The sequence below is a fragment of the Leucopleurus acutus genome (assembly GCF_964270905.1).
Source record: "Leucopleurus acutus genome assembly, chromosome: 1".
Lineage (NCBI taxonomy): Eukaryota > Metazoa > Chordata > Mammalia > Artiodactyla > Delphinidae > Leucopleurus > Leucopleurus acutus.
In genome coordinates this window covers 143,203,307-143,227,604 of record NC_139142.1, presented here as the reverse complement: position 1 = coordinate 143,227,604, position 24,298 = coordinate 143,203,307, and the positions used below count along the sequence as shown (strand labels likewise).

Genomic DNA, 24,298 nt, shown 5'->3' with positions numbered 1-24,298 from the left:
CTAAATACCATCCACCTTTTAAAAAGTCGGAGTGATGGGTAATAAGTGGAGGAAAAGAATGTTTCTGTCTCTTCCTGCGTTGACTGTCCTTATTCCATTGGTCTCTTTAGCAGGACTGTTATACTCGTCCTCTGTGGAAGAAAACTTCCCACAGGGCTGCACTAGCACAACCAGCCTGTGCTTTTACAGTCTGCTCTTGCCGATTACCATACCCGTTTATGTGTTCTTCCACCTTTGGACTTGGATGGGTATTAAACTCTTCAGGCATAATTAATACAACCAGAGCCAAGATGGTGTATCCTCGTGATATGCTTGAGTGTCTGTCTCTGAAAGCCCAACTACATGGAAATACTGGACACCCACCTAATTTGCACGAAAGATGCTTTGCCTGGCTTCTGTCAGAGGTTTAGGACTAGGGGAGGCTTAAGCTGCAGAGGCTTCTTTATTGTACTTTGGTCTTCCCTTGTTTTTTGAAGGTTCTCATTTATACCTGGGGTATCAGAAGAAACATTTCAACAAAGTGTCTTGTTGGAAGTTAATAGCCCCAGACATCATCTGATGGCTTTATTTCTTATCCCATTCATAATTAAAAGTTACTAATTTGAAATTTTATATGTTTATTTTACATTCAGAGTCTGGTAAAGTCACATGTTAAGGATGACTGAAGTAATTCTAGAGGAGCTCTGTTGGAGTAGTTGTAGAGAAATGCATTTGAACTAATGTGGTATAAAACTGTAATAAAATGGAAATTTCATGTATTTGCCAAAAAAAAAAAGATTTGTTTTTAATTCTCGTAGAGAGTTTGAATCCCATAGTACTCTGTTCATAGATCTGTCTTAGAACTTATCAAATTATATGATGCTGATCCATTTATACATGTCTCCATGTTTAAATGACTGTAACCTGCTCAGAATGGGTCTTTCTCTCTCTAAATTATGTCTCCTCAACAGCTACTGTACTGCTTAGCATAGAGTAGGCCCTCAACAAATACTTGTGAATGCTTGACTGACTACGTGAGTGGATGCCTGAAAGAGCTCTGCTGTGCTCTTGCCTTGAAGGGGGATACTACTGCTACTAGTCATGGAAGGTTGCCAGAGAGGAAACAAGTCTCTGCACTAAAACAATGTCTACTTGAATAGTCCCTCTTTCTTCTTCCCTTCCCTCAAGATGCGTGTGTGTGTGGGGGGGGGGGGGGTGTGGTTGTGGGGACATAAACTTAGAAAAGTATATATCTATTAGTATTTTTCTGTTGACTTTAACTTTTAAATTATTATTTTTTTAAAATTTATTTATTTATTTATTTTTGGCTGTGTTGGTTTCTCGTTGCTGTTCGCGGGCTTTCTGTAGTTGCGGCAAGCGGGGGCTACTCTTCATTGCGATGCGTGGGCTTCTCATTGCAGTGGCTTCTCTTGTTGCGGAGCACGGGCTCTAGGTGTGCCAGCTTCAGTAGTTGTGGCTCGTGGGCTCTAGAGCGCAGGCTCAGTAGTTGTGGCGCGTTGGCTTAGTTGCTCTGCGGCATGTGGGATCTTCCCAGACCAGGGCTCGAACCTGTGTTCCCTGCACTGGCAGGCGGATTCTTAACCACTGCGCCACCAGGGAAGTCCACATTTAAATGATTAAAACATGAAAACAGCTGGGATTTTTTGGTTGACCTTTTCCTTTTTTTTTTTTAATTAAACAAACATTTTTAAATATAGTAATAAGTCAATAAGGGAACTGAACCAGATTCAGGATTGAAATAATGCAGTCTTTTTTAAAAAAACATTTATTTATTTATTTGGCTGCGTCGGGTCTTAGTTACAGCATGTGGGATCTTCATTGCAGCATGCAGGATGTTTCGTTGTGACACATGGTCTTCTCTCTAGTTGTGGCGCGTGGGCTCAGTACTTGCAGTGCGTGGGCTTAGTTGCCCCAAGGCATGTGGGATCTTAGTTCCCCGACCAGGGATCGAACCCACATCCCCTGCATGGGAAGGTGGATTCTTAATCACTGGACCACCAGGGAAGTCCTGAAATAGTGCAGTCTTCCATGAAGATATCAAAGCCATATTTTTCACCTCAACCTCCAACATTTCATGTAGGTTAAGGATGTCCCTCAAGCATCTCTAAGCCCTCCGTCCCCCAGCTTCTAACTCACGGTGTTCTGCATGGTGACCTGTGTAGGACCACCAATGCTTATACACAGTGGACCACCTTAGACTCTCAGGAGGCCTGGCCCAGCCTGCAGAGACTGACGGCAGCCCACCCTCAGCCGTTCAGTCCTAGAGGCACCCGCTGGCTGACCGCTTCCTTTTTTTTTTTTTTGACAGATTTTCTTACATTATTTCATAACAGAAGTTATGAAATAAAATCAGAAAGTTTTTCTTAAAACTTTTTCCTTCCAAGATGCAGTAAAACCCTATTTAAGAAAGCACTGGGGACTTCCCTGGTGGCGCAGTGGTTAAGAATCCACCTGCCAATGCAGGGGACATGAGTTCGAGCCCTGGTCTGGAAAGATCCCACACGTCGAAGAGCAACTAAGTCCGTGTGCCATGACTACTGAGCCTGCGCTCTAGAGCCTGCAAGCCACAACTACTGAAGCCCACACGCCTAGAGCCCATGTGCCATGACTACTGAGGCTGCGCTCTAGAGCCTGCAAGCCACAACTACTGAAGCCCACACACCTAGAGCCTGTGCTCTGCAACAAGAGAAGCCACTGCAATGAGAAGCCTGTGCACCTCAACGAAGAGTAGCCCCTGCTCGCCGCAACTAGAGAAAGCCCACGCGCAGCAACGAAGACCCAATGCGGCCAAAAATAAATAAATTAATTAATTAAAAAAAGAAAGCACTGGCTCTTACATGTAAGGCTTACATATGTTGGGTTCTATTATCAATGAAACATTAATTCATTTAAACCTCAACGTTCCTATGAGCAGGGTACTCATCACTTTTAACAGATAAGGAAACAGCACAGAGCTAGTAAGTTGTAGAGCTGGGATCGAGCAGAGTGGTTACTCCAGCAGTTAGAAGTGCTGAATTTAATATTGCTCCACCTCTAGCTTCATTTAAAGTTTGGGTGCCCAAACAGCACCACTGTTATAGTGATTTGAATTAGTAGCAGAGTTACTAAGGTTTAAGGGTGGCAGTCTTGGGGGAGAATACTTTGCTAGGGACTCAGTACTTCAAAATTGATTTGTCAAATTTACTCCCAAACCTTCCCCTCCCCTTTTTTCTGACTACAAAAGTAACGCATGTTTATTGTAAGGAAAAACTGGGGAAATACAGGAAAACACCAAGATTTCAGAGTGTTCATCTTAACACTTAGTGGTGGTAATAACTACTGCAAACATTTTCATATTTTTATGTATTCAGACTTTAAGAAATGAAAATGAGATTCTGTTGTTACCTATTTGTTAATGATCTGTGTTAATGTTTAATGAGCATTTTTTCATCTTAATGTTACATTCTGTGTACTACCATTGTTTCACCAATTTATATTTTGAGGTGATTTGTACTGTTTTGTTAATTATCCTTATTGATGAAAATGTTCACAGATCTAGGTTATTTTTCTGGGAGTGGAATCGCGGGGTCAAAGAATATGCTGTTTTTTATAGTCTTTTAGTGACTGCTTGAGTGCCTTTGCAGAACCCTCACCAACACTAGGTAGTAGCAATGAGCGGGGTGGGAGGGAACCTTGGCTGGTTTTGGTTACATTTCCATGATTACTAATGAGGTTGAATATTTTCTGTAACTTTATTGGCCAGTTGAGTTTCTTTGAAGAATTGCTTATCCATCCTTTACTTGTTATTAATTATTCATTCAAGTATTTTTGCTGAGTGCCAAGCACTGTTGTAAACCTCAGATATAAGGCAATAAAATAATAATAAAAGAAAAAGAAAGCAAGCACTGGCTCTTTTATTTATTTTAGGCTGCATCGAGTCTTAGTTGTGGCACGCGGAATCTTCTTTGAGGCACCCGCGTGCCTTTTTTCGTTGTGGTGCTTGGGCTCTTTGTTGTGGTGCGTGGACTTCTCTCTAGTTGTGGCCTGTAGTTCTCTAGTTGTGGCCCACAGGTTCCAGAGCATGAGGGCTCTGTAATTTGCAGCACGTGGGCTCTAGTTGAGGCACGCGAGTTCAGTAGTTGTGATATGTGGGCTTTAGTTGTCCCCCTGGTGTATGGGATCTTAGTTCCCTAACCAGGGATCGAACCCGTGTCCCCTGCATTGGAAGGCGGATTCTTTACCACTGGACCACCAGGAAAGTCCCAGCACTGGCTCTTTTTTTTTTTTTTAATTTTATTTATTTTATTTTTGGCTGCGTTGGATCTTTGTTGCTGTGTATGGGCTTTCTCCAGTTGCGGCGATCGGGGGCTACTCTTTGTTGCGGTGTGCGGGCTTCTCATTGTGGTGGCTTCTCTTGTTGAGGAGCATGGGCTCTAGGCACGCAGGCTCAGTAGTTGTGGCGCACGGGCTTAGTTGCTCTGTGGCATGTGGGATCTTCCCAGACCAGGGCTTGAACCCATGTCCCCTCCATTGGCAGGCGGATTCTTAACCACTGCACCACCAGGAAAGCCCCTGGCTCTTTTTTAAATTAATTAATTAATTAAAAAATAATTTTATTTTTGGCTGTGTTGGGTCTTCATTGCTGCACACAGGCTTTCTCTAGTAGTGGGGAGCGGGGGCTACTCTTCATTGCAGTGCGCGGGCTTCTCATCGTGGTGGCTTCTCTTGTTGCAGCGCATGGGCTCTAGGCACGCGGGCTTCAGTAGTTGCGGCACATGCAGGCTCTGTAGTTGTGGCTCGCAGGCTCCAGAGCGCAGGCTCAGTAGTTGTGGCACACGGGCTTAGTTGCTCCGCAGCATGTGAGATTCTCCTGGACCAGGGATTGAACCTGTGTCCCCTGCATTGGCAGGCAGATTCTTAACCACTGCAACCACCAGGGAAGTCCCAAGAGCGTAGTTTTTAGGTTGAAAATTCAGCAAACTTCACCTTGCTGCCTTATAGCAAGCTAGTGTATTTTAGCTCAGATTCTGTTTCCTGGCAGATTGATGTGGACTAAAGGGATTACTAGACATTACAAGAAAATTCACAATGAAGGAAAGGTGGGAAAACAGGCATAAGAGGAAGGTAATTTACTAATGCATCTGTCACTGAAATTAATGGGGAAATGGCATATTTGCTGAAATACGGAGGTAACCTCACATTTGTTAAAAGGCAGACACTGAGTCTTATATTGAATCACTTTCCTTATTTAGGTATTCAGTGCAGGGTGACTGATTGCATTTTTTGCATGGTGTTTGTCCTGAGCAAAATTGTTCCTGTATTATGATGAGAAATACTCTCAAGTCAGTTTGATGCTGTTAAAAAGGATTAGTGCTCAGGATGGCAGTGTTAATCTCCAGAGCTGCCAGTGTAGGGACAAAAGCATTGAGAGTTGGGAGCAAGGGTATAAATACTTCTTTTTGTTTGTTTGTTTGTTTTTACATCTTTATTGGAGTATAATTGCTTTACGATGGTGTGTTAGTTTCTGCTTTATAACAAAGTGAATCAGTTATACATATACATATGTTCCCATATCTCTTCCCTCTTGCATCTCCCTCCCTCCCACCCTGCCTATCCCACCCCTCCAGGCGGTCACAAAGCACCAAGCTGATCTCCCTGTGCTATGGGGTATAAATACTTCTGGACCTAGCTTTCCCTATGTTGCCACAGAGCCCTGAATGAGGATAAGTTGATCCTTTAGAGACTTTTGTATTACAGTTTAACACATATTGGAAGTTTCTAATTTAAATTTATGCTTTTGGATAAAATGGATTAGAGAGATTGAATTGCTACAGGCTAAAGAGAAACAACAAAGGTCACTTGATTTTGAGGAACTCTCTGTTGAAAGAAGTTTTAGTGTGAAATGACTGGAGTTAAGAAAAAAAGAGAATGGGCTTCCCTGGTGGCGCAGTGGTTAAGAATCCACCTGCCAATGCAGGGGACATGGGTTCGAGCCCTGGCCCAGGAAGATCCCACATGCTGTGGAGCAACAAATCCTGTGCGCCACAACTACTGAGCCTGTGCTCTAGAGCGCGCGAGCCACAACTACTGAAGCCTGTGCGCCTAGAGCCCGTGCTCTGCAACAAGAGAAGCCACTGCAATGAGAGGCCCACGCACCTCAACAAAGAGTAGCCACCTCTCGCTGCAACTAGAGAAAGCCCGCGAACAGCAACGAAGACCCAATGCAGCCAAAAATAAATAAATAAAATAAATTTTAAAAAAAAGAAGAAGAAAGAATGAACATCCATTCAGAGACTGCCTACCAAGTGCCAGGTAGTGTGGTGAATGCTTCTTATCTGTTGTCTTGTTCAAGCCTTATCTTTTTATGAAGAAATAGAGGCTCAGAGAGGTTAAGTGACTTGCCCAGATCATACAGGAGTGAGTGAGAGGATGGGTTCTTTCTGACTCCCAAACCCACTACACTGCTAGACTTGTTTCTTGGTGGTTAGATGGCTGACATCCCAGGACTTTATTTCAAGAATAGGTTTCACTCTTGCCCACATTGTCTTGGAATACAGGATTTTAGGTACTAACTGTGGAACCAAGGGTGCCAGCCCATTCTTCTGGACCTTTTGGGTTGCTAGCCCCTTGCCTAGAGTTCATCTGAAAATTATAGCTGCTCTTGGGAGCTTAATATAACATGAAGATTATGTTGTTGGTTTTATTCTCTCCTATACCATACAACACCAGTAGATAGTGTCCAGGGTGTAATCACTTAACTGACAGATTTCTCAGCCATTTTATAGTGGTTCTCTGGTTTCTTAGTCAAGAAACTTGTTTTTATCAATTTAAACATGATTGTGGGAGAAGTATGTAATTACAGTAAGCTTTGACTATGCTGTAACAAATCTTACCCATACCTAACAAGCTGGTTGAGGAGGGTTGTAAGTGATAATGTTAGTTTTTCTGTACATCAGTTCGGACCTTTTCCCAAAGGAAGACCAAAGCTGTTTGAACTGTGACCACGCCTTTGTTGCCAGGTGTGAACAACTTGTGATTACTCATAAGCCTAGATAGCTTCAAATTATTCACCTTGATCTGAAGTATTTTGTAAGCTGTGACTTAACCATTTGGCTCATTCTTTCTTTCACCAGGAAATACACTGAATATTAATTTCAGGAATTTCAGTGATCCCTTCTGAAGAGTGTATCGCTCATTAAAATATCTGGGGCTTGTTTTTCTGGTAACAAACAGAACCACAAATTGGTCTGTACTTCGTGGCTGTGCCAAACCCTTGTGTAGACGGAGGGAGAGACCTGATGAACTGTTTAGAGAGGGGCTGTGGAAGATGAGACCATCTTTCTAGCTTGTCTAAGAGGTTCATCTCTTTGACCAGAGGAATGGGCATGCAGGAGAGAGAGAATGAGGCTGAACATAGCAGGCGATGTATGAGTGTATTTGTATCCGTAAATATCACATCACTGTTTATAGTACACTGGACTCTCTTCATGCAAGGCCTAGTCCTGCCAAATCTGGAGGAATTGTTCCCATGCTTAAAGCCAAGAACAACATCCTGACCAGCGGGGGACAGAGGTCAGCTCAAGGCAGCAGCTCTTGGGAGCTACAGGACATTAAGAATCTTGAAGGAACTGAGTTTAATGAGAAGGAAGCCAATATGTACCTGGAAGGAAGTGTGTGAAACCTGTGTGACTCTTGTTGGGGTGTGGCTTATTTATGAGAAATGAAAAATCATCTTAATAGTTGGATTTCATATCACCTCCTGGTCATTTAACTATATTTCCCCCTCCCACCTGCATATTGTTTTGTCTTTTGATTGTTTTTATTAGAAAAAGGGGAAAAAGATATTCTGTTATTCTGGTGTTTTACTCTACAGGCAGCTTCAGAGATGCCCAGGAGAGAGCTGGCTTGAGAAGATGATATGTTAATTAAACAAATAGCCTTTACAAAATCTCCTAGGACCTTCCGGACTTGCCGCACTTTTGTTTCTGGGATCTTTCTGTGCCGGCTTCTTTTCCCTTCCGTCTTTCCTCATTCTGATGCTGGCCACTCACCCCACAGAGGCAACTCCAACTGTTTTCTGGTGGAGCATTCTAAGTTTGTCCTGTTGTCTTCTCTGGGACTCATTTCTCTGGTCTGACTGTAACTGGTTCTGGGCCAAAGTGATCGTCTGAAAGCTTTTCTTCATAGCCTTTATTTCTTGGCTCTCTTTATGCACTTTGCCTGATTAGTTTTGCTGGTTCTCTCCTTTTCCAGTTGATGTGAAGTATGTTGCCTCAGTTGGAGGGTTCTAAAGCTCAGGTGCAGCCCCAGGCCTCTTAGATTTTACCCTGGTTTGTAAAGTGCCTTTATCCTTTCCTAGAAATTGGGGGAATGAATCAGGTGCTCTGTTATATGAGGTATTGCTGACCCTCCTGGGATTCTAGTTTGCTAGTTATTTAAACACGTATGTAGCAATTTGGATTGTATTTGCAAGGTAGGACTTGTTGCCAAGACTCTGAAGTAGGTCATTCCTGTTACCCTTTCTCCCCTGTTTTTTTTTTTTTTTTGGCCACACCATGTGGCATGTGGAACTTCCCAGACCAGGGATCAAACCCATGCCCCCTGCAGTGGAAGCGTGGAGTCTTAACCAGTGGACCACCAGGGAAGTCCTCTCCCCTGTTTTTGAATTGAAAAATTAGAGACTGGGACTTCCCTGGTGGTTCAGTGGGTAAGACTCCCTGCTCCCAATACAGGGGGCCTGGGTTCAATCCCTGGTCGGGGAACTAGATCCCGCATGCATGCCGCAACTAAGAGTTCGCATGCCACAACTAAGAGTTCATGTGCTGCAACTGAGAAGCCCCCATGCCACAACTAAAAAAAGATCCCGTGTACTGCAACTAAGACCCGGTGCAGCCAAAATAAATAAATAAACAAATATTTTTAAAAAGTAAAGAAAAATTAGAGACCATGGTCACATAGTAGGTTGATCTTACACCTCTTGAAACAAACCTCGTTTTTGTATTCCTTATATGTAGCACAGATATTAACAAATAGTTAAATACACAATAGTTTATTTTTTAAAAAATATTTATTTATTTTGGCCGCGCCGGATCTTCATTGCAACAGGCGAGATCTTCATTGCGGCATGTGGACTCTTAGTTGTGGCATGCACGTGGGATCTAGTTCTCTGACCAGGGATCGAACCCAGGCCCTCTGCACTGGGAACACAGAGTCCTACTGACTGGACCACCAGGGAAGTCCCCACAATAGTTTAATAAATACATCTTAACTGAGGGGTTGGTTGGTTGATCAATTAAATTTCAGAATTCTCATCAAGTTGATCACATTTTGGACCAATAAGTGAGAAACGTTTCTGATTGGAAGGGAAAAAATAGCCGTGCAGAAAACGTTTAGCAATTTAGAAAATGCATGCAAAAAAATCCTATTCTAAAATGAAGACACAGAAGGGTGGTTTGGTTAGAGCGGAGACTGGTTAAAATGTAAGGAGAAATAGGGTGAGAGAGGATAAAAGAGCATGGATTAATCAAGAGATAGGAATAATTATGGAAATAGGCATCTTGTCAGCTTGGGATTAAACAGTAAAAATGAAAATTCCCACTCCTCCCCCAGTAGTAGGTTCTCTACCCTCACACACCTCTCCCAAACCACTATCCAGAGGAGCTGTTAATGACCCTCTGGGCACTGGTGTCCAGTTTTGGGGGCTGCCATATGAAGCACAAAGAGGTCCTGTGGGGTCAGTCAGTGCAAAGAGCAGTTGGCCTTTACATTTGTTAAATTCTTCTAATCATTTTGCTGCTCTCAACAGTATTGCTAATTTCAGAACTAAAACCATTTTCTGATTGTTTTACTTTGTGTGACTGGCTCACGGGACCAAGACAGCAGCTGAGACTGCTATACTACACTGTGCGTTAGGCAATAACTCTTCAGAGGGCCCATCCACTTTTTTTTTTAGCCTTAAAAAAAAACAACAACAAAAAACAAACTCTGCTGGGTTTTTTTTTTTTTTTTTTTTTTGCTTTGGGGCCAGTAATTTGCATCATATTTGGGAGCCTTGATCTTCCCTTCATTATTTCTTCATACATTCCTGTGCTAAGCCCTGCTCTCTGGACCTGGCTCTGGCTTCTGGCCTCATTGAGTTGTATGAAATTTAACAATTTCTGGTTTCAGATCTGTTTCCAACTTTTGTTTTCCCTGTTCCGTCTAGTAAATTTTGGGTTCAAACTTGCTTGGGGAAAGTTTATTTCTTTTCTTGCTTATTTTTTTGTTTCTGTAAATATATTCTCTAGTAACTATCTTTACTTTCTTTGTCAAACAGGCCACCAAGCAGTTTCTTGAAGAGATTAACAAGTGGACAGTTCAGTACAACGTTTCCCCCCTCTCTTGGAATGTGGCCGTCAAGTTCCTCATGGCCCGGAAGTTTGATGTGCTCCGTGCCATAGAGTTGTTTCACTCCTACAGAGTATGTACCTCAGGGATGGACCTGCCATGTGGCACCTGGGTTCTCTATGTTGCTGTTGTTTCTGCCACAGTCTACACAAACAGTGGTTCTCCCCACTCCCATTAAAAAAAAGTGGATCGGTATCTAAGAGCCCTACCTTGGAGTGAGAAAATCCTTCTGAAGATACTTAGAAGCTCCCTAAATAAATTTAAAAAAAAAAAAAAAAAAGGAGACTGAGATAAGAGGCACTAGGATTAATTTACGAGTTTAAAACTAAAGCTCACTTACACCCATTTTGTGGGTCATCTTGTTCAATATTCATTCATTTATTCAGCAGATATTTATTGTATATCTACTATGTTCCCAGTGCAGAGATTACTATTTAGAAAGAGAGTAAATAAACAATTATAGAAACGTTATGATACGACAGTACTGGGTTCTGTGGAAAGCACATTTAATTAAGAGGGTCAAGGAAGCTTTCCTGAAGGAAATGACTTCTAAATTAAGAGTAGAAGAATGAGTAGGAATCAGACAGTAGGGGAGTATGGCAGAGAGAACAGCAAGTTCAGATGCCTAGTGGCAAGAGACAAATTGAGCTGATCAGAAATGCTGAGTGTGAGAAGGGGGCATGGCAAGAGATTGAGCAGCAGGTAAACAAGGCCAGATCAGAGAGTATCTGCTTTTTCTTAAGGGCAGAGAAATTCATTGAAGGTATAAACAACAGAATGCCTTGATCAGATTTGCTTTCTGAAAGATTATTTTCACTGTGATTTAGAGGATGGACCAGAAGGGCTATACTGGAGACAGACCAATTATAAGGCTGTTGTACTTACTAGGAGAGAGATGATTGTGGTGTCATTAAATGTAGTGTCAGGGAGATAGAGAAAAAGTGGTCAGATTCTAGAAGTAAAATTGATAGGACAGAGTTGTTTATTAAACGAGTGTGAGGAAAGGGAAGTGGAAAATTCCAGGTCTCTGACTTGGGTGGCAGGGTGGTAAATGGTGGTGGCATTCACTAATTAAGAGACACTGAATGGGTACAGGTACATGGAGAGAGTAGGTCATGAGTTCAGTTTGGCCGTGTTAAGGTTAAAGTGCCAATGGGATATCCAAATAGACATGTCCTCTAAGCAGTTGGGATGTGAGTCTAGGGTTGGGAAAAGAAGGCTGGACCGGAAGTAGTGATTTCAGAGTGACCAAAGTAGAATATTGGAGGTGAATATTGGAGCCATGAGAATCGGTGAGGTCATCCTGGGAGAGTGTGAGGAATAGGGAGATGTGTAGGGCAGAACCTCATTTCAGACTTTTTGCTTTCTTTGGTCCAGTGTTGTTTTTTAAAGTTAAGTTTGAATGCTTTATGTAAGGCACGCACTCTCCTGTGATTCCAGCACTCATACTGTCTTCACTTGCTGCCTTGCCTCTGAAGGCGTTTGAATTTGATTTTAGGGATGAATTGGGGAAGAATATAAACAAAGACCTAGTTTGTTTTATTCACCAGAGTGTTCTTAGCACTTAGCTGAGTGCCTGGCACATAATAGTTGCTCAACAAATACTGACAGAATGAATGAATGAGTCAGTGAGTGAAATGAGTGAACAAATGAATGAAAAAAAGCCCACAAGAGACTTAGAAGGAGTAGCTGAAGAAATAGAAAAACCAAGAGAGTATTTTTTTTTTTTTAGTCAGAAATAGAGAATGTTTCAGGAAAAAGAGAATGTGAGTAGTCACCCTTGTCATGTAGAAGGAGGACTGAAAATGCCCATTGGATTGAGCAGGAGCTCTGGATGGTATAGTTAGTTTGAGAGGAAACGAGAGTGCAGTGGAATGAGTGTGAGGGAACTGAGGATGAGTTTAAAGAATCTGGCTGTGAAGATGAATTAAAATGAGGTCATGGTAGCTGTTGTTGGAGAGTATATTGAGGGGAGGGATGGCTCCTATTTAAGACAGGAGAGGCCTAAGCCTGGAGGATGTGTTAGGATATCTGTTTCCAGACAGTTTGGGGTGCATATTTTAATATCAGTGCTGCTGCATGTTTAAGAACTTTGACCTTGCACTGTAATGATTGATACATAGTGGTTGGTCTTCAGGGTTAGGATTCTCACTGATTCAAAAAAAAAACCTAAGCCCGAAGGGGCTGATAAGCTGGCATTGGACAAGAATTCTGACAACACTCAGTTGGCCTAGAGGGAGGTTACAAAGGAATTCATGATTCAGTAAGCTGATTTCCAAAATCCCTTATCTCTGAGATTTGGTGGTTACATAAAGCTGTCATGGGTGTACAGTATTTTTATATTAATTCATCTTGCTTTTTTTATTTTCAGGAAACACGAAGGAAGGAGGGCATTGTGAAGCTGAAACCTCATGAGGAACCTCTCCGTTCTGAGATCCTTAGTGGAAAATTCACCATCTTAGTGAGTATTAATGAACCCCTCTTGTAGTATCTTGTTATTTTCTTGTGTAGCTGTTCTCTTTGGACTTTGTTCCTAGATATCTTATCCTGAATCAGAGAGTCTCAACAGTGGAGAGCAGATGTGAAGTTTGGCATAAAATTATTCTAGTAATAATTGAAATAATTGAAAATCAGTTGTACAGTACATTTAGAAAAGTTTCTTCACTGGTCCATTAAGGTTAGTTAAGGCCTTTGGGATGGGTATAAAATGTGTCAGAGGCCCATCCTTCCTTATTTAATGCAAGCTCTCTCCACTTAGAGACCACAGCCTTTCCAGTAAGTATCCAGCAGTACTTTTAAGGCAGAGTATAGAAACCATTGTTATATTCTATGGATTTCTCCTGTTGCTTATTTCTTTGCTATCCTGCCTGGGAAAATTAGCTAGGCAGCCAGTGTAGACCATTGTTTAATTTCTCTGTAATTGAAGAGTTAAGAGAATGTGGTTTTTTCCTACCACAGGGGGAAGGAATCCAGGGGGTGCTGAGAATCAGACATGGGATGATAAAAAGCTTTCTTCCTTTTCTGGAGCAATTGATGCAAGTTAGAGAAGTATTATCAGCATCTATTCTCTTCATAACAAACCTTTGTGCAGGATAAGAGGGCTTCATGATTTCTGTGATTTTCTATTTGATTTCTAAATATTTCTTGTTTTGTTTGCTCTAGAATGTTCGGGACCCAACAGGAGCCTCCATTGCCCTCTTCACTGCCAGATTACATCATCCCCACAAGTCAGTCCAACATGTGGTACTTCAGGCTCTGTTTTACTTGCTAGACAGAGCTGTGGATAGGTGAGCATGGAAATTATCTTTTGGGTGTTCTACATCCAGATGGGAAAGTGACACTGTTTGATTTGATTAAACTCAGCAGTGCATTCTCTATGCTCCTAGGATGTACCCTGGGCAGTGGTATGAATGGAAAACATTCCATGTCTTTAGGGCTTGGCATGTTTCCAGGTACTATGCAGATGATGGGTATTCTGCATCTTGACCTGCTTGGCTGTATTTCAGGGTAACAGAAGCTGAGAAAGCTAGTTAACTAGCAATTCTTAGTGTATTGAGAATGACGTTATTGAAAGGGAGTGAAGGTGAGATGACCTGTGCTGGTTCTTTCCGATCATTCTCCCCTGATGTTGAAGACCCTGTGGGACCTCAGTTTCTTTGTCTGTAAAACAGGAATAATGCAGAGGATTTTGAGACTCAACATTCAGGAGAGAGGAGTCCAAGAGTATAAGTTAAGCAAAATCATTTTTATAAATAGGTGCATAAGCCAAAAGAACCAACTCAGGTCATGTCTCCCTCCCTGCTCTTAGGTAAGTAGTATCATCACTGTTCTATAGACAGAGAAACTGAAGCCCCAAGAAGTTTTGTGGCTCTCTTACAGTCATCACATATTGATCCAGCTGGTCTAAGATCCTGGTTTCTTCACTCTTGGTCAGAGCTGTTTGTACCCTACTATGTTGTCTTCCTCTTTTACTTTCTTTTTTCCCTGGTGCTTGCCATTTACAGTTTGTTATTGCTCTCAATGTCATTGGCTGGTCCTCTGGGTTAGATGTGATATATCGAGGGCTAAGACCAGAGATAATGAGAGACAACTGTGCACTTCAGTCATACTTCTGGACTTAGAGGATGGGAATAGCCAAAGGATTGTCTGAAGTGGGGCTCTTTGTCTAGTTCACTTGTTGCTGCCTTGTTAATGTTAATACTTTCATATACTTAGCTTCTGCTGGTGGTGTTCGGTGAGAGATATATCCAAACCACACACACAGCATTATTCTGAAAAAGAGAAGTTACTAAGGAGAGAGGGCCAGCGGTCAGCAGCCAGTCAGAAATGTGGAATTTCTCAGTTCTTCTTTCTTATGCTTGGTCTTCAGGCATAATTTCTAGAGTATAGTTCCCTTTGAAATGTTTCTTTAGCTCAGGGGAATGAATGGAAGACTCTTTTACCAGAAAATTTAGCATTGCCTTCCTCTTTGAGCAGCTTAGAGAGTCGGAGCTCTTGTGTAGGCATGACAGTGGCCAAAGCTTGCTTTTTCTAGTGTGAGTATTGAATCCCATAGGAATACCACACAGGTAAATGTAATTAAAACTTTGTTCTCGTGATGTGCATCCCTTTCTTAAAAACCCTCAGTGACTCCTCATTATTCAGAGGGTGCATGTAAGGTAAGTAAATGTGAACCTTTTTTTTTTTTTTTTTTTTTTTGTGGTACGCGGGCCTCTCACTGTTGTGGTCTCTCCCGTTGCGGAGCACAGGCTCCGGACGCGCAGGCTCAGCGGCCATGGCTCACGGGCCTAGCCGCTCCGCGGCATGTGGGATCTTCCCGGACCAGGGCACGAACCCGCGTCGCCTGCATCGGCAGGCGGACTCTCAACCACTGCGCCACCAGGGAAGCCCAGTGTGAACCCTTTTTTTTCTGAATGAAATATTCTCACTAATGAATAGAAATTCTTGTTTTCCTTTGTTACTGTGAACCAGAATGGAAGAGGAGGAAACCCTTCCTCTTCACTTAATCTTCCCCTTTCTTTAAGGCCCAACTTCTGTGACTGGTTCCCTCACCACTCCAACTTGTCATAAAATTCTTTTTACTCTGACTTTAATCGCAGTTATTATTAATACCAATCATTTCATATTTAATTATACATGGCCTTATGATGTCATTTGTCTTATATGAATGTTTTTTTCATCTACCGGTAGATGGTAAGCTCCAGGAGGGCAGGGAACCTTCTTTTCAACATTATATAATGGGAAATTCCCAAATCTCCATGGTGGAGAGGAAGTGGTGTCATCAACTTTCACATGCCTTTCATTCATCTTCTTCAAAGTGATCTATAACCAATCTTGTTTCATTGAAAGCCCCTCACCCACCCCTTTACCCTAGATTATTTTGAAACAAATGTCAGGGACTGTGGTAATCTTGGTGTGCCCAGTAACATCCTAGCTTGGGAATCAAACTCAATAGGGTAGGGAAGCAATTATTCTTAGTAGGGAACTAGCGCTATTATTGTAAACCTCATCTTCTGTACCCAGAAAAGTGAAAATGCTATTGCATTTGTATTTATTTCATGTGCCTTCAAAGGATGAGCAATTTCAGGTCTATGAATATAGAACCTGCATCATTATGCACCATAGCTTCTTTTTATTAAATTCTATTTCCCCTGGCACTGACTTCTCTTTGTTTTAGTGTCCTGCCGCAGGCTGGAGCTGTGAGGGGAAAACCTGTAATTCTTTGAGTTTGGCCCCTGTTGAGCTTGTGGAGAAAAGGGAAGTCTCTAGATCTGGATAGTCTACTCAATGACTGTGCCACTCATTGAACAGAATCTGATCTTGGTGAATCAGTCTCTCTGGGGTCATGAAAAAAGGAGACAAGATTTAGCACTCACTTTATCATGTTGAGGACCATTTGAAATTAAGTCTGCTGGAGAAACTTGGGTCTACTTCAGAGATTTTTTAAATTAATTTATTTTTGGCTGCATTGGGTTTTCCTTGCTGCGTGCAGGCTTTTTCTAGTTGCGGAGAGTGGTGGATACTCTTCGTTGCGGTACGTGGGCTTCTCATTGCGTTGGCTTCTCTTGTTGCGGAGCACAGACTCTAGGCATGCGGGCGTCCGTAGTTGTGGCTCGCGGGCTCTAGAGCGCAGACTCAGTAGTTGTGGCACACGGGCTTCATTACTCCGCGGCATGTGGGAACTTCCCGGACCAGGGCTTGAACCCTTGTCCCCTGCATTGGCAGGCGGATTCTTAACCACTGCGCCACCAGGGAAGCCCTACTTAAGAGATTTTTGAAATGCTGCTTCATGGGTAGGTGCTTCCGCCTTGTATTCTGTTGAAAGGATGAAGATACGGAGGCTTCCAGGAGGTGATGCAAAAAAAAATACAGATACAAAATAGCATTGAGACTTCTGATTTCAAGAATGTGTTTTGTGTCAAAAAGTTTTCTCAATTGTAAATAAATGTGAAAACTGTTGCTATCATCAGTGAGTAGTCCAATCAAATAATTTATTCTGAACAACCATTTAGGTGTACAGATCAGGAGCAGTAAGGATCGGGCTTGGTGGAAGAGTGCAGCTTTGAGAAATCTTTAGGAATTAAGAAGATGGGATTGAGTGATACTTTTTGTATCTTCACATGTTCCTAACCTCAATCTGGGAATAGGCTCACCACCTCTTAATCTACTTTTTAACATGCCTTCCAAAGGCCATTTGTGGGTTTATTCTCTTCCTCCATTAAAGTCATAAGAGACAGATACACCATCATTGATTTTAGAATTTTGCTTTACAGTTTTCTATGGGCCTAAAGTATTTTTTTAGTGATGGGCTCTAGCCCAGTGAATTACAAATCTGTGACCATTTATTATGTATCTGTTTGCAAGGACTGTGCTGGGGACTGTTGAGGGTTATGAGGTAAACTTTTGTTTGGGCCCTCTAGGAGAGACTCAGATGGCTACACAAGGTGGGAGTACATTAAGAGCCACAAGAAAAATCCACAGAAAGATTTATGGGACTTCAAGTGGGTGAAGGATGGTAGTACATTTGGTGACAATTATCAGGGGCACCTTCATAGAAGAGGAAACTTTTGAGTTGAACATAGAATGGTATAGAATTTGGATAGGCAGATTCAGAGATATAGGAGGAAACAGTTCAAATTTTGATAACCTAGATGCTCTGGAACATTCTCAGCCTGTGAGTTTGGTACTTGATGAATCTGGATAAATATGCATCAATAAGTATAATTCCAATTCCAACATGTGGGGTATTCCCTCCATACCACCAAGCAATTCTCCCCCATAAACTGGGTGTTCTGCAGTTCATCTCAACTCTGACACTATGTACCTGGAGATAGCCTCAGATCACACAGGTTAAAGACTCAGTCCTAAAAGACTGTCCCCTGCCCCCTTCAGACTCCAGTGGCAAGTCCAGGTTGTCACCTCTGCTTCTGACCATAGATCAGAGGTTCCAATGCCCCCTCCTTGGGTTCGATTAATTTGCTAGAACGGTTCACAGACTCAAATGTTATACTTTAATAGGTTACCAATTTATTATAAGAGGGTATAACTCAGGAACAGCCAGATGGAAGAGGTGCATAGAGGGCAAGGTATGGGGAAAGGGGCATGGAGCTTCCATTCCCGGTCTGAGAGAGCTACACTCCCTGCACCTGCATGTGTTCATCAACTTGGAAATTCTCCAAATGTAATCCTTTTGGTATTTTGTGGAGGCTTCATTCATTACAAGGCATGATTGATTAAATCATTGGCCATTGGTGACTGAGCTCAATCTCCAGCCCCACAAGCCTTCCTGAGTGTGTGTGGGGGGGATGGGACTGGAAGTCCCAACTCCCAACCCTTTCTAGTCACGTGGTTGGTTCCTCTGACAACCAGCCCCCATCCTTAGATGATCTAAGGGCATTCTAAAAGTCACCTCATTAATATAGCAATGGATGCCTTCCTCGCGCTCCTGGAAATTCTAAGTTTTAGGAAGTTTGCCAGGAAACAGGGTCAAAGACCAAATATATATTTCTTATTATAAATTCTTCTTGTAAGGCCAGTCACAAAAGTTCAGGCCAGTTCAGGAAGGCAATTATTTCAGTCCCAGATGTGTCCCACACTCTCTGTGTCTTTGTTTTGACCCAGGTTTTCAATTTGCCTCATCCATCTTATTACTTATAAATGTTTTCATTCAATGGTTGCTTTACAGCTTTGAAACTCAGAGGAATGGACTGGTGTTTATCTATGACATGTGCGGTTCTAATTATGCCAACTTTGAGCTGGATCTTGGCAAGAAAGTCCTAAACTTGCTGAAGGTAAGGCTGTGAAATGGCCCTTTCAACCCCCCTTCAATGGTTAGGGTGATTTTTTTCTATTCTTTATGAGATTTAGGAATGATGTAAACTTCAGACATTGTGTTCAGTTTAAAGGTCACCTGTAAATGATGACCAATATCTGCTTCCTCAGAACAAGAAACAATCTTAAAAGTAAAGTGGGAGGAATTAAAATAAAATACACAGGAACACTGAGTCATAAAGGTGGGATGTCTCTTTCCGGGAGTTTTTTTTTTTTGCGGTACGTGGGCGTCTCACTGTTGTGGCCTCTCCCGTTGCGGAGCACAGGCTCCGGACGCGCAGGCTCAGTGGCCATGGCTCACGGGCCTAGCCGCTCCGCGGCATGTGGGATCTTCCCGGACCGGGGCACGAACCCGTGTCCCCTGCATCAACAGGTGGACTCTCAACCACTGTGCCACCAGGGAAGCCCTCTTTCCGGGAGTTTTGTAGAATAAGAATTAATGAAGCCTAGGTATGGCCATTGTCTATGAAAAATGTCACCTAACCAGTAACTTGCAGACTTTTTGTCTCAACCTAGTCAGAAATATGTTTTACATTGCAACTTAGTATACAATAATATCAATATATGTACACTAACTATACATATACATGTAAAGTTATATACGTAGATAGGTTCTTAATCTCTTACCTCAAACTCTTAGGTCCAGAGATATTATTTAATATTTTGAACTTTAAAAGATAATATGGTCTGTATGTCACTTTAATATCAAATATTTCTGCAATGAAATGTATTATTCATATCATAACCTTTGGAGAAGAACAAAGGTTATAAATAGCTTATGGGATTTCAGGTCAGATTTTGCTGTCCCATGAATTTTTGCACCAAACTTACAAAAGAAACTAGTGGCTTTCAGAGCTGTTTAGATTTCAGAATTTGAGCATACAGGTGTATGTATGTGTGTGTACATATTTATAAAACAAAAAGTTTCACAAAACAAGCTTTACTTTCACTCTGTACAATCATTTTGATTATTCTGTTCTATAACATTTTAAAAATGTTAGTCATAACCTACTAAATTGATTTCAGGACCCACTGAGTGACAACCTGCAGTTGGAAAAACATTGATCGAGGAGTCTGTGTAGTCTTTTTTTTTTTGGCCAAACTGTGTGGCATGTGGGATCTTAGTTCCCCCACCACGTATTGAACCCATGCCCCCTGCATTGGCAGCGCAGAGTCTTAACCACTGGACCACCAGGGAAGTCCTGTAGGAGTCTGTGCAGTCTTTGTTCCAGGACCTCACTTGGGAGTACTGTGGAACTAGATGTTTAGAAGTGTTTATTTACTATTACAGCTTTACAACAGAAATTATATAAAGAGAGTACTATATTGCATGTTGTTTTCTGGGACTTCACTTGTGATTGTATTACTAAAATTCCTATTGTGGCATTTAGCTTTGATTCATTCCTTTTTATTGATGGGTGAAGGATTTATACCTTTTAATTCCTCATCCATTGATGAATACACCAGTTTATTTATACACTTCTTTTGATGGCTCTTTGGGTCATTTTCTGATTTTTGCTATTGTGAACAATGCTGCTATGAACATTTTTATACATGTCGTCTGGTGCATGTGTGCAAGAATATCTCTAGGGCAGTGTTTCTCAACCATTTTTTCATTATTGCCTCACTAAGGAGTCTTTTTTAGACTCCCCCCACCCCCAGTTGTTGTTCTTCTAATGAAATTTTAATACCACAGATATAATGTATGTATCTTGATGTACTGAATGTATTAAATATATATATCTTGATGTACTGAACATATATCTATGCTTTATGCACAAAAAGAGTGTGTATGTTTGGGTTGTTTTTCCCATTCCCCACTCTCCTCAGAACTAATTTCACCCCCTTGGGTGTGATATCACCTCTATTGAAAATGCATGCTCTAGGGGAATTCCCTGGTGGTCCAGTGATTAGGACTCCGCACTTCCACTGCTGGGGGCCCGAGTTTGATCCCTGGTTGGGGAACTAGATCCCACATGCATACCGCAACTAAGAGTGCACATGCTGCAATTAAGAAGCCCGCATGCCACAACTATGAACCCACATGCCGCAACAAAGGATCCTGCATGCCAAAACTAAGACCTGGTGCAGCCAAAATAAATAAATAAATATTAAAAAAAGAAAGAAAAGAAAATGTATGCTCTAGAGTATACATCTAGGAGTAGAATTACTGGGTCATAAGGTCTGGGAAGATTCAGTTTTATAAGATAGTGTTTAATTGTTTTCCTAAGTGGTTGTACCCACCTGCTATGTGTAAAATTTCCACATCCTCTCCAATACATGATAATGTCACACTTCTTAATTTTTCCCAATCGAGTGGGTATAAAATGGTATCTTGTGGTATAACTTACCTCTCTCTTATTAGTGAGATTAAGTATCCCTTCATATATTTATTGGCCATAGATGTTTTCTTCTGCTGCAAAATGCCTGTTTATGGCTTTTACCTATTTTCCTATCATCCATTTATGTAGTTTTGTACTAATCTATTTCTCTGTGTGTGTGTATATGTATATACATATACTGTCTCAGTTTATAGCTCGTTTTTTCACTTTTTATACAGTCCTTTTGACTAACATAAGTTCTTAGTTTTAGTATGATTAAATGAGTCTGTATTTTATTTTCTGCTTAATATGTTTTGCATTGTAAATCCTTCCCTATTCCAAAGTCAGAAAAAATATATTAGCTATTTTATTTTATTTTACTGCTGTACCACTGACTCCACCATGTGTATTAATGTTTTTAGTGATTTTTTTTATTGTGGTAAAATATACATAAAAAAATTTACCATTTTAACCATTTTAAGTGTACAATTCAGTAGCATTAAGTACATTCACAATGCAACCCATCACCACTGTCCATTTTCAAAACTATTCATCATCCCAAACAGAAACTCTGTGCCCATTAATCAGTATATCCCCACCCTGCCCCACAGCCCCTGGTAACCTTTATTCTACTTTCTGTCGCTATGAATTTGTCTATTCTAGGTCTTCATGTAAGTGGAATCATGCAGCATTTGTCCTTTGTGTCTGATCACTTAGCATAATATTTTTAAGATTCATCCATATTGTAACATGTATCAGAATTTCATTCCTTTTTAAGGCTGAATAATATTTTATTGTATGTATATACCATGTGTTGTTAATCCATTCATCTGTCAAACAGTTGGGTTCTTTCCACTTTTTGGCTATTGTGAATAATGGTGCTATGAACATTGGTGTTACAGCATCTGTTTCAGTCCTTGCTTTCAGTTCTTTTGTGTATATGCCTAGAAGTGGAATTGTTGGATCATGTGGTAGTTCTATGTTTAACTTTTTGAGAAGCTATTTTCTTTTAAAAATTTAAAATTTTGTTTTTGCCATTTAAGACCTTAATCCATCTGGAGTTGATTTTTGAGTATGGTATGAGATGTAGGAATCTGACTTTTTTTTCCATATGGATAGCTAATTTTTTTTCCAGTTTTGCATACTAAATAGTCCCTCCTTTCCACAAAATAGGCTTTCTGTTTCAGTTTTAACAGAGTCACAATAACCTGGTAAGTTAATATATCACAGACAGTTTAATCATCTAACCATCTTTCTGTATTATTCATATTGTTTTCAGGTTTAAATACTACTATTATGATCATTTAAGCTTTTTCTTTTAAATTATTTTAAGAAGGTATTTCTAAGACATGGATTATTTGGCTAAAGATTATGAATATTCTTAATCTCTCTTATACATTACTAGGTTACCCTCCATAAAAGTGGAAAAAAATTTACACTGTCACCAAGAAATATGGGTATCTATTTCCTTCAGCCATCCCAGTACTGCATTCCATAAATTTTCTCTTTTTTTCTTTTTTTTAACATCTTTATTGGAGTATAATTGCTTTACAATGGTGTGTTAGTTTCTGCTTTATAGCAAAGTGAATCAGCTGTACATATACATATATCCCCATATCTCTTCCCTCTTGCGTCTCCCTCCCACCCTCACTATCCCACCCCTCTAGGTGGTCACAGGGCACCGAGCTGATCTCGCTGAGCTATGTGGCTGCTTCCCACTAGCTATCTGTTTTACATTTGTTAGTGTATATATGTCCATGCCACTCTCTCACTTTGTCCCAGCTTACCCTTCCCCCTCCCCGTGTCCTCAAGCCCATTCTCTATGTCTGCATCTTTTTTTTTTCATGTCAGACGGGTAATGTGCCACAAGGTTGGAAGGAGGCACATGTCACACAAGCGTGTGAACACCCAATCATCACACTTATGAACTACAAAAGGATCGATGTCTGCATCTTTATTCCTATCCTGCCCCTAGGTTTTTCAGAACCTTTTTTTGGATTCCATATATATGTGTTAGCATACAGTATTTATTTTTCTTTTTCTGACTTACTTCACTCTGTGTGACAGACTCTAGGTCCATCCACCTCACTACAAATAACTCAATTTCGTTTCTTTGTATGGCTGAGTAATATTCCATTGTATATATGTGCCACATCTTCTTTATCCATTCATCTGTCGATAGACACTTAGGTTGCTTCCATGTCCTGGCTATTGTAACTAGAGCTGCAATGAACATTGTGGTATGTGACTCTTTTTGAATTATGGTTTTCTCAGGATATATGCCCAGTAATGGGGTGGCTGGGTCGTATGGTAGTTCTATTTTTAGTTTCTTAAGGAACCTCCATACTGTTCTCCATAGTGGCTGTACCAATTTACATTCCCACCAACAGTGCAAGAGGGTTCCCTTTTCTCCGTACCCTCTCCAGCATTTATTGTTTGTAGATTTTTTGATGGCCATTCTGACTGGTGTGAGGTGTTACCTCATTGTAGTTTTGATTTGCATTTCTCTAAAGATAAATGATGTTGAACATCCTTTCATGTGTTTGTTGGCAGTCTGTATATCTTCTTTGTTGGCAGTCTGTATATCTTGGAGAAATGCCTGTTTAGGTCTTCTGCCCATTTTTGGATTGGGTTGTTTGTTATTTTGATACTGAGCTACATGAGCTGCTTATAAATTTTAGAGATTAATCCTTTGTCAGTTACTTCATTTGCAAATATTTTCTCCCACTCTGAGGGTTGTCTTTTCATCTTGTTTATGTTTTCCTTTGCTGTGCAAAAGCTTTTAAGTTTCATAAGGTCCCATTTGTTTATTGTTGTTTTTATTTCCATTCTCTAGGAGGTGGGTCAAAAAGGATCTTGCTGTGATTTATGTCATAGAGTGTTCTGCTTATGTTTTCCTCTTAGAGTTTTATAGTGTCTGGTCTTACATTTAGGTCTCTAATCCATTTTGAGTTTATTTTTGTGTATGGTGTTAGGGAGTGTTCTAATTTCACTCTTTTATATGCAGCTGTCCAGTTTTCCCAGCACCACTTATGGAAGAGGCTGGCTTTTCTCCATTGTATATTCTTGCCTCCTTTATCAAAAATAAGGTGACCATATGTGCATGGGTTTATCTCTGGGCTTTCTATCCTGTTCCATTGATCTAAATTTCTTGTTTTTGTGCCAGTACCATATTGTCTTGATTTACTGTAGCTTTGTAGTATAGTCTGAAGTCAGGGAGCCTGATTCCTCCAGCTCCGTTTTTCTTTCTCAAGATTGCATTGGCTATTCGGCATCTTTTG

At 41.0% G+C, this 24,298-nt stretch overlaps 2 protein-coding genes across 2 annotated transcripts in view; both read left to right on the top strand.

Annotated features, from left to right (window-relative positions):
• Positions 1-24,298, top strand: part of PTPN9 (protein tyrosine phosphatase non-receptor type 9) — an 80,012-nt gene that overhangs the window by 24,653 nt on the left and 31,061 nt on the right. Inside the window, exons 2-5 of the mRNA XM_082855092.1 lie at positions 10,295-10,438; positions 12,737-12,826; positions 13,528-13,652; positions 18,551-18,656. Of these exons, the coding sequence (XP_082711218.1) occupies positions 10,295-10,438; positions 12,737-12,826; positions 13,528-13,652; positions 18,551-18,656 (465 nt within the window). The remainder of the gene's footprint in view (positions 1-10,294; positions 10,439-12,736; positions 12,827-13,527; positions 13,653-18,550; positions 18,657-24,298) is intronic.
• LOC309972275 (phosphatidylinositol N-acetylglucosaminyltransferase subunit Y-like) lies at positions 59-435 on the top strand (the record flags this gene model as incomplete). The annotated part of the gene is made up of 1 exon (XM_082855899.1): positions 59-435. The coding sequence occupies one exon, from the start codon at positions 59-61 to the stop codon at positions 272-274; it is 216 nt and encodes a 71-aa protein (XP_082712025.1). The 3' UTR covers positions 275-435.